Genomic DNA, 13,478 nt, shown 5'->3' on the forward strand with positions numbered 1-13,478 from the left:
ACTGGAGAAACCTCATATACATGGGACATTGGATTGAGTTCTTAGAACAGTATTGTCTCAGTAGTGGGGAAAAATTAGAACTAAAACTGCTCAGGTGCTGCCTAACAAACCTAAAATGTAAGCTTTGAAAAGATCACATGATTTCCAAGGAACCTAACTGCATCCCAGAATAAAGCTCAAAAATATTTAAAGGAGTAATAATAAAAAAAAAGAAATCGAACACCAAGCAATATGAAGTTCACAATGTCTGGTAACCAATCAAAAATTACCAGGCATGTAAAATAGGACCCATAATATCTAACAATATATAAAGGCCCAGATATGACACGTTAGTATATAGTATTAGTAGACAAGGGCATTAAAAGGGTTATTACATACTCCGTATGTTTTAGAGGTAAAGAAAAGCATGAGCATGTTAAGGAGAGACATGGAAGAAATTTTAAAAGCCAAAAACTGAATATCTAGAAGTGAAAAATACAATGTTGGAGATAAAATACACCAGATAGGATTAATAGCAGATCAGACGCTGAAGAGGAATAGATTAGTGAACTTAAAGATAAAACAATACAAATTTTCCAAACTGGAACATGGAAAGAAAAAGACTGGGAAAAAATAAACAGAGCATCAGTGAACTGATACATCTTCAAGATTCATAATCTTCACGTAGTTAGAATTGAGGAGGCAACATATTCAAGAAAAAAGGGCCTATAATTTTCCAAATCTGATAGAAATTATAACCCACAGATCCAAGAAGCTCAAAGAAATCCAAGCAGAAGAAACATGAAGACAACTACACAAAGGTACATCATAATCAAATTGCTTAAAATAGGGCTTCCCTGGTGGCGCAGTGGTTGAGAGTCTGCCTGCCAATGCAGGGGACACGGGTTCGTGCCCTGGTCCGGGAAGATCCTACATGACGCGGAGCGGCTGGGCCCGTGAGCCATGGCCGCTGAGCCTGCGCGTCCAGAGCCTGTGCTCCGCAACGGGAGAGGCCACAACAGTGAGAGGCCCTCATATCGCAAAAAAAAAAAAAAAAAATTGCTTAAAATAAATTCTTGCTGAAAACAATGCAGACTAGAAAGCAATGGACCAGCATATTTAAAGTATTGAAAGAAAAAAACTGTCAACCTAGTATTCTATACCCAGTGAAATTATCTTTCAAAAAGGAAGCCAAAAAAAGTTTTTCAGAAATATGATTCAGTGTTGTTAGATGTTTTAATAATATAAGCATGGATAATACTTATAATTTCAAAAAATTAACTATATTCTACAAGTATAACAAATATTATTGTACAAATAAATATGTATGTGCTAATAGTAAAAAGTAAGTTTGGGGGCATTAGGCAGAAGTAAGTTAGATTCAGAGACAATATTTTTATCTGCTTCAAGGGGTGGAGGCTCACCAAAGATTGAAGTTCATGTGATATCAAGCAGAAGAGAGGAAAGAAGGCCTTGAGTAACAGCTGAAGAGTTTAGATCCATACGAAAGATTAAAGGGAATCCCTGGAGTTTTTTGAACAGAGAGATGAGAAAAGTGGCAAGTGAAAATATTAGCATATCATGTATATGATAGAGAACTGATAGTATCATAAAACTGAAACAAAACTCACAGGGAGGTTTCATTGAAAAAAATGTGCTCATAATTTCAATTCTAGATGAGAGGCATCCACCTTCCTTGGGGACAGGGACCCCTTGTGGTGGGTGGATCAAGGTCCAGGAGCCCAGGTGAAAGTAACAAACCTCTAGTTGATAGCCACCTCTACCTACTTGCTCTCTACCCCTAAGCATTGTCATTTTTTGCTAACTAGAACAACAGTTCATTATTACCACAGAAGTTAAGGAAATTCTTCAGGTGGAAAAAAAGTTGTTTTCTACGACAAAAGTTGGTGAGGTGATCTTGACATGACCTTTCTATAATATCCTACAATTTAATGCCCTTCTACCTTTAGCTCTTTTGTCCCCACCCCTGCTGGCCTAGAGTAGAAATCTAGGAACAAGTTAGGCTCTACATCATTCTGTGGATTGATAAGAAAAGCTTTTTAAGGACAAGAAATTAAAGTTCCTTTTTATTATTTCTTAATGAATTAGTTAAACAAGTGAATTAAAATGTACTGGAAAAAAAAAATCAGGCAAGTACTTACCCTTACAATCATCAAAAGGGACCTAGAAGTACTGAGAATTTCCTAACCACAGGTAGAAAGGTAAGGCCAATAACTAACACTACCTAAAATAACCAGAAGAGGGCAGAGTAAGACCAAATGATATTTAATTTTTATATCACACAGGAAGAGCTTCTGTGGCTTTTGGCAAAGGCCACCTACCCCCCATCCCCCTTTTTAATGTTCTTTAAAAATACTCTGGTAATCATTTTACCTTATCCTGCTCCACACCAGGCTCTCTGTACACAGTCCATCTCTGCCCATCATCACTGTACAGAATTCTGTAGGCTGACACATAGTAATTGTGCTCCACCATGGTGGAGCCGGTGGTTACAATGCCTGGGAATGGAGAGGTCCTTTTGTTAGTGCTCACGGTCTGATCTTTGAAGTTTGTTCATCATTGAAGCATTAACACCTAAAATGTACTGCTGAAACATTTTTGTCTCTGGCACGTTACCATATCTAAGTGCACGTTTTCATCCTAATGGTAACTAAATCCTTGGCTTTGCTCCCTTGTAGAGATAAGAAGAATGATAGGCACACGTAAGGAAAGGACTATTGTATTTTGGCAGCTTGTGTTCACGACACTGCAAAATATAGTTCACCTACTGAGAAAGAATGACTTCCTGGGAATGAATAGATTAAAGAAGATTACTGGTATTATTTTTAGAACCAAAGCAAAATAAATCTTTAACAAAATTATCTAAACCAATCCTAACCAATTATTCTGACCATTTGTTAAGTTGCTCTAAATAATTAAATTTATACTTGGCACATGTGGAATATTATTTGTAGCACTTAAAATGGACTCCTTGAACACAAATTTCTCTTAATGACTATAGGAGATGGTTATTTCAGATGTCGCAAGATCCCTTTACTGAAACATGACCTTAAAAGAATCTCTTTACAATGAAAAGAAACACTAGTAAGAATCAAATACCAACTCCTCTCCTTTGCCATGCTTTATAAAACCAACTTCGGTCATATTAACACCAGTACACTAAACTTAAAACCATATAATTAAATTTGCAGTGACCTAATTTTCTATGAAATTCTTAGATGTCACTAGGTTTCCAAATGAAATTAGTATTATAAATCATCTAGAAAATTGTGTCTCTTAACCTGTGATCTTCTTTTCCTTATTCAGATCTATTTGCAACCACTGATATTCATCAGTGGCAAAAGCGGCCCAAGGAGGTCCAGGTTTTTTCAGCCTGGCCTTTTCGGGTTTCCAGCTGTTCTCCTGCCCTGTGTGGTCCGTCCACTCCAGCACAGATGATGCCGTTATCTGAGCATCGGCGATCACGCCAGATTCCATGCCCAGTGTTCCATAACAACCTGAAACAAAGAAGAAAGTAATTTGGCTTCCAGATGTAAACTCAAAAATCTCTAAACACTTGCTCATTGGAAACTCTAATCGTTCCTTTAATTAACATACACTATGCTGACAATATACTGTACTAGAGGGCTTCAAAAGTATGCAAATATTCCTTGGGTCTATGTCTTCGTGTCTCATCAGAGAACGTACAGACATATTTATTCACAGCAGTAATCACTAGCTGAATGGCAACACATTACCCTCTCCCTGGGATACTCTCCCCAGAGGGCAACTCACTCCCTTACCTCCTCCAGGTGGTTTGCTCAGATGTCACATTCTCCATGAGGCCTGCCCCAACCCACATTAAACTTCGAACCTGTCCCTTCTGAACTGCCTGTCCTCTTTCCTTGCCTTATTTTCTACATCTTTTATAATATTGTAAACAGGACGTTATAAACATTCATTTACTTATCCGCTGTTTATTGTCAATCTCTCACTTCCAGAATGTAAGCTCCAGGAAAGCACAATTTTGTTTATTCTGCTCACTTTTGTTTCACTAGCACCAGAACAGTGCCTGACAAATGAAAAAAGGCACTCAATATTTTCTGTTGATTGAGTTAATTACTTCAGACATATTCAAAATTCCCTTTTTCTAAGGTAACTTCCATGCTTACATGATCATTTCCCTATTAATATAAAACCTCCAGTTTATTCCATTCCTTAAATTATTAAGCACGTATTTTACCTCATAGAGTTATTCGTGATAACTAAATGAGAAAGTGCAAAAAAACCCCAAAACCCAAAACCCAACCTAGCAATTGGCAAAGTGCCTGATGTACAGTGTTCAAAAAATACTGGCTATTATACAAATTATGATAAGTTATAAAGTCCATGAGAGGCTTACCACTTGTCTTAAATGTAAAAAGACTTGTAGATAAGTGTCCCCTGAAAGAGAGAAAGACTTTTTTGGTGACACTCATATAACCACATGATTTCCTCATATTTGTCTTAGCAAAGCTTTCTTTTGTTTTTATTTCACTAAGCACCATCTATGGCTATCTATTAGACAGCATAATCAATTTTCTCTACAAGTATCTAGTGCCTAGTTTCATATATGATTATGCAAGTGCATCCATGCAACCTTCAATATGTACTTATTTTATTTCTTTTTCATGAAATAAATTGATTCCTAAAGTGTTTCTGTGGCAATTGCTTTTTGGGAATATATAATGAAAAGTGTAATTCTCATAGAAAGAGGCTCAAGCTTCCTGGGGCAAACAGAAGAAAAGCTGGCTACTACTAAGAGAGACTGCATTTGTTACAGGAAATCACTGTATCTAAGAAAAAGTTTCAGTGTTACAATGTAGCACTGCATTTGAATTTCAAAGTAACCGGCAGAATAGGTGCTTAGGGAGAGTGGAGGGGTGGGATTATTATTAGTTCACCATATGGCAGGTCAAAGGGCCCTAAGGACCTTGGAGGGATAAAATCATCAAAGTCATCAGTGTATGCTCCTGCCTTTAGCACAACGCTCAAACCATCACAAATGGATGCAACCTGTCCGTTTTTTTAAATATGAAAGAGAGAACACATGAAAAAAATTCTTTCTAAAGGTATAACAGTGGAAAGGAATGAAACGATCTGCATAAAATCGTCCAGAAGAAACCAGAGGAAGGAAAGGTAGCTGACTCTAGAGCAGGGATGAGCAAATGACAGCCCATGCATGGCCTGTTTTGTATGGCCAGAAAGCTTAGAACAGTTTTTACATAGTTAAAAAGTTGTAAGTAAAACAAAAAAGAATGAGTGACAGGCATGTGGCCCATAAAGTCTGAAATATTTGTTAGCTGGCTCTCTACAGAAAAAGTTTGCTGCCTCCTGCTTTATACTGTCTTGAGTATGGATCACACTCTTGGCCTTCTGAATGAAACTGGCCTAGGACCTGAAGAGAAGCTGGCTTCAATTACGCTTATTGTCTGCAGGACCGAGCATGTCTAAGATGCAAGATTTACAAACAGATCACTCATACTATGTTTCTATTCAATGTTTCAATTTCTCCTGCTTTTGATGCCTAGTCTATGTTTTGTAATACAGTAGATCATAAATACCATGAAAATACATTCTTAAAATATTCTCTTGGGATGAGAGGGATTCATAATACTATCTGATTTATGTCAAAATTTGATTTATATTCAAAGCGTTTCAATTATCCTAATCCATCATGGGCCACACAGGCTATAAGGAACAGAGTAGTTAGTTATGCCCTCTGATCTTTAAAACGAAGTAAGGATTTGGCAATATACTTCTAGACTCACTCTGGGCTCTTTCAACACTTAGAAAAGAAGAAACAAATCACTCTTGCAAATGACTACCAACCTTTCTGACAGAGAACAAGCCAAGATAGCAAGACCTTGCCTGCACTCGTCAATACACTCAGATATCAAGCACACAAAGGTTATTTCATGAACACCATCAACGTCTGTCCTTATCACACAAAGGTTATTTCATGAACACCATCAACAGTGATACTGCTCAGGTCTAACTCATCCCTATCCCACCCCGTGCAACACGCTTATTATAAACAGCATATATACTTACACCACAGACGTTACGTTGTTAGCCAAAGAACTTTCATAGTACGGGATGCCTTTACTAATTACGACACTAATCCGGCCACCCAAAATGTTTGACACTACGCCTGCATGCACACCAGCCATGCATAATGGTGAGGACTTCAGGGAGGAAAGATAAAAGATTAGTTTTAAATTTTGTTTTGATAATTCATAAACAAGACACTTATACTTCTTCCTCTAGAAATTAATTGATCTGGGCAGTTTTCTTAATAAACATGGGATAGATTATTGATAATACAACACAGAACAGGTTTTTAGCAGAAGAAAGACAACAAAATGTTACATATTACTAAAAAGAAGTAATTCCTAGAAAATAAAAATGAAGATAAAGATACACAATAGATTACACATCTATCTATGAAGGAGTTTAAAAAAATGAAGTTTTATCATCACTTTAACATAAGTCTATATCCAACTTACATCTCTATATCCATGAGGGATTGTTCCAGATATCTCAGCAAAAGGAAGCAGACAACCAGCGGGGCAGTATTTGCTGTGAAATAAAAACAAGTTAAAGGGTATATAGTGCTGTACTTTCTGGGGAAAAAGACCAAAAAATGTCACTTACCCAGTTTTCAGTTCAATGTAAATACCATAATCTCACCACTCTGAGAGAACCACCACTTCTAAAAAGCTCTTAAGATTTTCTTCCAACCATTTACACGTCTTCACATACATATGTACAAAAATTATTTCATATTCTACATACTGCTTTATTTTGCTTCATAATGAATGGCAGACATATTTCTACTGTAAGAGCTATTCATAATATTTAATAGCTACATTTGACTTTGTGGATGAGCCTCAATTTATTTCACCAGCTCTCTACTGATCAAATTTAAGTCGATTTAAAAAAAATGTTTGGCATTCATTTATTTACTCACTCACTCATCCACCTACCCACTTAACACATTTACATGAATGTCTATTACATTGTCTGTTAAGTGCTGGGCTGTGCTAGGTACCGGGTTTACAAAGGTCAACCAAGCAAATATGGTGCCATTCTCACTGGGTTTACATTCCCGTGGTGGGAGAATACATTAAATGGATACTTTAGATTAATTAGATTATGATTAATTAGATTTAGATTATGATTATGCTATAAAGAAAAGGCACTCTATGAAATAACCGGGAGGAATCTAACAATAAAAGTAATACAAACATTCAGCAAACTTACTATGTCCCAGGCAACATTCTAAGTACACTTCAAGTCATCCACATAAGAACCCTACGTGGTAGGTATTATTATTATCCTCATTTTACAGATGAGGAAACTGATGAGCTGTGTGCCCAGGTCACACAGTTGTGTCGTGGTAGATGGGCTCCAGAGTTTGTGTTCATATGCAGGGCTCTGCACTGCCTCGGTCAGTGGACGGGGCTCTGACGAAGGGAAGCCTCAGCAGAGAACCACCAGCTGTCACTGGAACAGTGCAGGGATATGCACCGCAACCAGAAGGAAAAGCATGTCCCTGAGGCAGGATGGCCTGTGTGTGTCTGGAACCGAGGACAACCAGTGTAGGTAGAGTGCAGTGAGAAAGGTAAGGTTAGTCTGAGAGAAGCTTGGAAGAGGGGACAGGGATCAGATCATGCAGAAGCCAGGGGGGCTGTGGTGAGGAGTCTTGGAGTATATTTCTAAGTAAAAAGAGGACGTCAACAAAGGATTTTGATGGTCTATACATATCATCTGATTTTTATTTTCTTTAAAAAGTTATTCTGGCTCCTGGAAAGAAAAGAGACTGTAAGGACCATGAGTGGAGGATAAGACACAGTTAGGCAGTCCAGGCGAGAAAGGACGGCAGCTTGCATGTGGGTGGTGATGACGGAGCTGGAGAGTGGAGGGTCCAAGACAGCTGATCCTCTGGCAGGGCCGTGTGACATACACCGATGCCAGGGTTACCTCTGCTGGCCACAACCCCCGATGAGGGCTGAAGAGCCCCACCAGCCCAAAGAGAGAGAACCATTCCTGAAGACAAAATGAAGGTTCTTTGGGGAGCAGTAGCAAGTTGGGGGAGGTGAGTGAGATGGGTCTTCAAAGATGAGAATGAATTTGCTAAACAGAGAAGAATAAAGTGATTCCAGACAAAAGTTCTGAGAGCTCAGAGCAGTATAAATAATCCAGGGACGTTTCAACATGAGTACGTTAACGTGAGACTAGAAAAATGGCCCAAAGACTACTTGTGAAGGACCCTGAAAACCAGGCTAATGAATAGGGATGGCATTTTGTCATAATAAGTAGCTCCTGAAGATTTCAAAGCAGGGGAGTGATCGAATACAGATTTTAGAAAATAACTTGGCAGAATGTGAATGGCAGAAAAAAGCCAGCAAAGGTTAGAAAAGGGAAACCAATTACAAGTTAATCCTAGTCCAAGCAAGAGACAAGGGTGTAAAGCAGGAAAATGGCAGTATTAATAAAAATGCCACCTGGGTAAGAACAGCGAGGAATTCTCTAACAGCCTAAACCATCCTGTTACTTCTTTTTGAGCAAAGATAAATGGATCTTCTACCTTTATTAGGAGTTTTGCCAGATTTTGAAGAGTGACTAGTCCTACTTTTAAAGTATATCCAAATTATACTTCCATTGTGGAGAAGATTCAAATGCTAAAAGTTAAGGCAAAATTTAAACATGGCAACTCAGTGGTTTTACATAAGCTCTGGTTTACTGATGTCTCAGAACAATGATTATGAGTCACACCATGTACATTAATCTTAGGTACATAAGATGAGGATGAAGTAGATGAAGAGTAACATTTAAGAAAAAAAAGTCACAAATATGGTCATACCTGAACTCAGGTTCCAAAAAACTGGATGCAGTGTCTAAACAAGTAATTAGATCTAGGAAAAAAACAAAAACAAAAACGGATTCAATAATAATAGGTTTATTCTTGCTGAAACACCAACTGTTTCCAAACCCATATCATATTGTTCTAAATTTCAAAATCTTAACAGCTATCAAGGTAGCACTTTAACTTTTTATAAGGTTTTGGCAATCACAATTTCTTTAAGTATCTGGACTTCTGGGGCTATGTCTGCCCAATATTGAATACACCACATCGCCTCATAGAATCACGTATCACACACATGGACGGCACACAGATAAGTATAATTTATAGCCCTGAAGTAGCTTCTATAAAATATATTGATAGCTTCTGAAGCAAATATTTCTTGTTACTATATGACTAAAAATGATCCTTTGCTGGTTACGCATGAGGAAAACAATAACAAATGAAAGGTGAGTTAATTCTGTGGCTCTAACTAACTGCAACTCAAAATCTAGTCCAGGAGTAGGACCAGCAGCGGCAGTATCTTCTGGGAAGTTACTAGAAATTCAAAAGTTTGAACACCATCTAGACCTACAGCATCTCTTGGCAGTGGGGCCCAGAAAGCTATTTTAACAAGTCCTCCAGGTAATTCTAAAGCACACTCTGCATAAGACAGAACTTTAAAGTTTTAACATTTCCTATCTCAAAATCAAATCTGTGTAAGAGCTAACCTTGTCTAATTAAGACCTAGGTCACAGGCTTGTGTAAAAAGGTGGCTTCTGGTTCAAACATTTCAGTGGTTTCCTTCTGCTCTTAGGACAAAGGGCAAAGTCTTCAACACAGCCCCCAAGGTCCGACCTCAGTCTGGTTTTGCCCGTCTTGGCCTCTTTTCATACTAGCTTTCTTCCTCTTCCTCTGTGCTCTCGGCCAGGAAGGCGCTTCCACTATCCCTTCACCTGGCTCACTCCTCTCTAGATCTCAGCTTAACTGTAGCATCCCCTCAGAAGCTGTTCCTGATCTTCGCAAGTCAAACTGTGCTAGCACACAGTAGGCGCTTAGGGCTTTTTGGTTTAACGAATGGATGACTATTAGATGTTCTCATAGTACCATGTGTCACATAAGAGTGATCTGTTGCAATCATTTTAGTGTTGATAAGCAACATCATTTTATGATGCCTAGCCCATGGGTAGTGACTGAGGCTGTCAGTCTTCACCTTTGTATCGCCAGCAGCAATCACAGCATATGGCATAACAGGAGGCTTTCTATCAACATTTATTGAATAAATGGATGAATAAAAGCTTCTGATTGTTAGCATGTTTGGCTAAGTCCAATCATGGACTAACCTGTAGGGGGAAAACCTGGAAGAAGGTCCTAAGCCAATCACAAAGGTGAGTGATTTCACGTATAAATGCTAGCCAAACACTGTGCCGAGGGTTCCCAATACACTGACAGAGGTAACACCTTGCATTCTCTCCAGCACACTGAAGGTGTACAAATATTTGTTAAATCAATGGCAAGCACAGAATAATTGATTATTCTATTTTACAATTCTGAAGACAAATTATGTGTTTATTATCCAACTGGTATGTGTCTTGAAAGAACTAGAGCATAATAACTGTTAAACTAATAGGAAAGTGGTATTTTGAGAGAGATTACATGGATGAATATCTACATAGTACAGGTATGATTAAGTTAAATCTGTATTTTAGGAGTTTAAGAGGATACATGCCTGGATAGAGGTTCACTATCACCTGGTTAACTGACTAGGAAAAGCAGACAAACTGAATTACCTGTATATTCTATAGATATTCCTGGCAATCTTTACACAGCATCAATAAGAACTGATTTTCCACTTTCCTGTTCCACCAAAAGAGTTTCCAACTTCTAAGATTAGAAACTGAACTTCTAAGATTAATAGCCTGGGATGAAAAGGTACCTGTGTGGTCCAACATGGCATTCAAGCCATAAGAAGACTGCCAGCTGGCCCTATTACCTTCAGGCTACATGCCAGAATCTCCTAGTCAACTATGGATATACTTGATTAGAAGAGGGCTTTATTATAATAAAGCCCATGCAGTGCTGAAACTCCAGATTTTGCACAAATGTATGCAACTCACTTGACCTTGCTCTCAAATTCCATGGGGGCTCAAAACAGCTCCCTAAGAGGAAAATATGAATTCCAAATGGAAAGCTATAAGGAGAGCCAAGAAGACAAAAGAAAAAGAAAGAAAGTCACGATTAGAGATTTTGACCTTTACAACTCCATGAAGGCAAAGAAAACATCAATTAAGCAGGTAATTGAGAAACTTTAAAACGTGTCTTTCTAGAAAGCTTCTCCCAAGTAAACAGCCTTCCAGAAAATCACTATTACTATAAGGCGCCCAGTTAACAAGAACACAGCCTAGGCAAGATGAATGCAACTCAAAGGGAACCATCTGACTCAAACTTCTCACAGCAATGTATAAGTTATCATAATGAATGGAATAGAACTGAGAGTCCAGAAATAAATCCTCAAATTTACAGTCATTGATTTCAACAAGGGTGCCAAGACAATTTAATGGGGGTAAAAATAGTCTTTTTAACAAATGATGCTGGGACAACTGGATATCCACATGCAAAAGAAAGAAACCGAACCCCTACCTCAGATCATATATAAAAGTTAACTCAGGGCTTCCCTGGTGGCGCAGCAGTTGAGAGTCCGCCTGCCGATGCAGGGGACACGGGTTTGCGCCCCAGTCTGGGAAGATCCCACATGCTGCGGAGCGGCTGGGCCCGTGAGCCATGGCCGCTGAGCCTGCGCGTCCGGAGCCCGTGCTCCGCAACGGGAGAGGCCACAACAGTGAGAGGCCCGCGTACCGCAAAAAAAGCGCAAAGAATCAAAAAAATAAACAAACAAACAAAAGTTAACTCAAGGTGGATCTAAATTCAAGAGCTAAAACTATAAAACACTTAGAAGAAAATATAGGTATAAATCTTGACTCTGGATTAAGCAATAGTTTCTTAGATATGACACCAAAAGCATAAGCAAATACATAAAAACACATAAACTGATTTCATCAAAATTTGAAATTGCTGTGCTTCAAAGAATGCTATCATGAAAAAGAAAGATAAGCCAAAGAATGACAGAAAATATTTGCAGAGCATATATCTGATAAGGATCTAGTATTCAGAATACATAAGGAATTATTACAACTAGACATTAAAAAGACAACCCAATTTTTAAAAAAATATTTATTTATTTGGCTGTGCCAAATCTTTAGTTGTGGCATGTGGGATCTAGTCCCTGACCAGGGATCGAACCCAGGCCCCCTGCATTGGGAGCTCGGAGTCTTAACCACTGCCGGCGAAGTCCCTAACCCAATTTTAAAAGGAGCAAAGGATCTGAATAGACAGTTCTCCAATGAAGATATACAAATGGCTAATAAGCACATGAAAAGATACTCAACATGATTAAGTATCAGGGAAATAATAATAAAAATTACAGTGAGATACCACTTTATACCCACTAGGATGACTAGACTCAAAAAAACAGGTAACAAGTGTTGGCAAGTATGTGGAGAAACTGGAACCCTCATATATTGCTAGTGGAATTGTGAAATGGTGCAACTGCTTTGGAAAATGGTCTGTCAGTGCCTTAAAAGGGTAAATACAGAGGTACCATATGACCCAGCAATTCCACTACCAGGTATATACCCATGAAAATTTAGAACATGTGTCCATACAACACGTGTACACAAATGTTCATCAACTGATGAATGGGTAAACAAAATGTGAAAGAAGTGGTATATTCATAAAATGAAATATTACCTGGCAATAAAAAGTAAGTGCTCATACATGCTACAACATGGATCAACTTCAAAAACATGCTAAGTGAAAGAAGCCAGTCACAAAAGAGCACATATTACATGATTTCATTTATATGAAATATCCAGAATAGGCAAATCTAGAGAAATAAAAGTAGATTAGTGGTAACCTAGGACTGGAGGGGGTTAAAGATTAGCAAATGGGTAGTGATTATTACTTGATTATTCCTGACTACAGGGTTTCTTTTGTGGTGATGAAAACTGTCTAAAACTGACTGTGGTGATAACTGCACAACCCTAAATATACTGAAAATCAATGAACTGTATATTTTAAGTAGATGAATTGTACGGTATGCGAATTATCTCAATAAAACTATTATTAAAATCTTAAAAACAAGAAAGAAAAAGAAGCTATCATAGAAGTAGTAATAATTTCCTTTCATATACAGCATATTTGCATTGATGGATGAAATAAGCTTAGTAAAAGACAGAGCCAGGATTGGCAGTTTGTTTATTTATTCATTTGTTCATGCATTCAACAGTTTTTAATAAGTATGTATTATGATCAGGTGTTCTTCTAGGTGCTATAGATGGAGCAAAGAACAATCAGACAAAAATCCCTGCATATATGAAGTGTACCTCCTGTGGGGGTAAGAAAAAATAAACAATGTAAATTAGAAAAATATATAGTGTATTAGTTGATAATAAATACACAAGAAAAATAAAGGAAGGAAGTTAGGGAAAGTTAAGGGGTTGCAATTTTAAGTAGAGTGGTCAGGGTAGGCCTTACTGAGAAGGAAGCATTTGAA

At 38.0% G+C, this 13,478-nt stretch overlaps 1 protein-coding gene across 1 annotated transcript in view; it reads right to left on the minus strand.

Annotated features, from left to right (window-relative positions):
* DCBLD2 (discoidin, CUB and LCCL domain containing 2) overlaps positions 1-13,478 on the minus strand; it is an 87,098-nt gene that overhangs the window by 14,803 nt on the left and 58,817 nt on the right. The window contains exons 4-9 of the mRNA XM_029214023.1: positions 8,888-8,939; positions 6,528-6,600; positions 6,073-6,206; positions 4,382-4,422; positions 3,282-3,497; positions 2,374-2,498 (exon numbers count right to left, since the gene is read on the minus strand). Coding sequence (XP_029069856.1) covers positions 2,374-2,498; positions 3,282-3,497; positions 4,382-4,422; positions 6,073-6,206; positions 6,528-6,600; positions 8,888-8,939 — 641 coding nt within the window. The remainder of the gene's footprint in view (positions 1-2,373; positions 2,499-3,281; positions 3,498-4,381; positions 4,423-6,072; positions 6,207-6,527; positions 6,601-8,887; positions 8,940-13,478) is intronic.

Source organism: Monodon monoceros, unplaced genomic scaffold (genome assembly GCF_005190385.1).
Source record: "Monodon monoceros isolate NGI ecotype Baffin Bay Population unplaced genomic scaffold, NGI_Narwhal_1 Super_Scaffold_11, whole genome shotgun sequence".
In the NCBI taxonomy this organism is placed as follows: Eukaryota; Metazoa; Chordata; class Mammalia; order Artiodactyla; family Monodontidae; genus Monodon; species Monodon monoceros.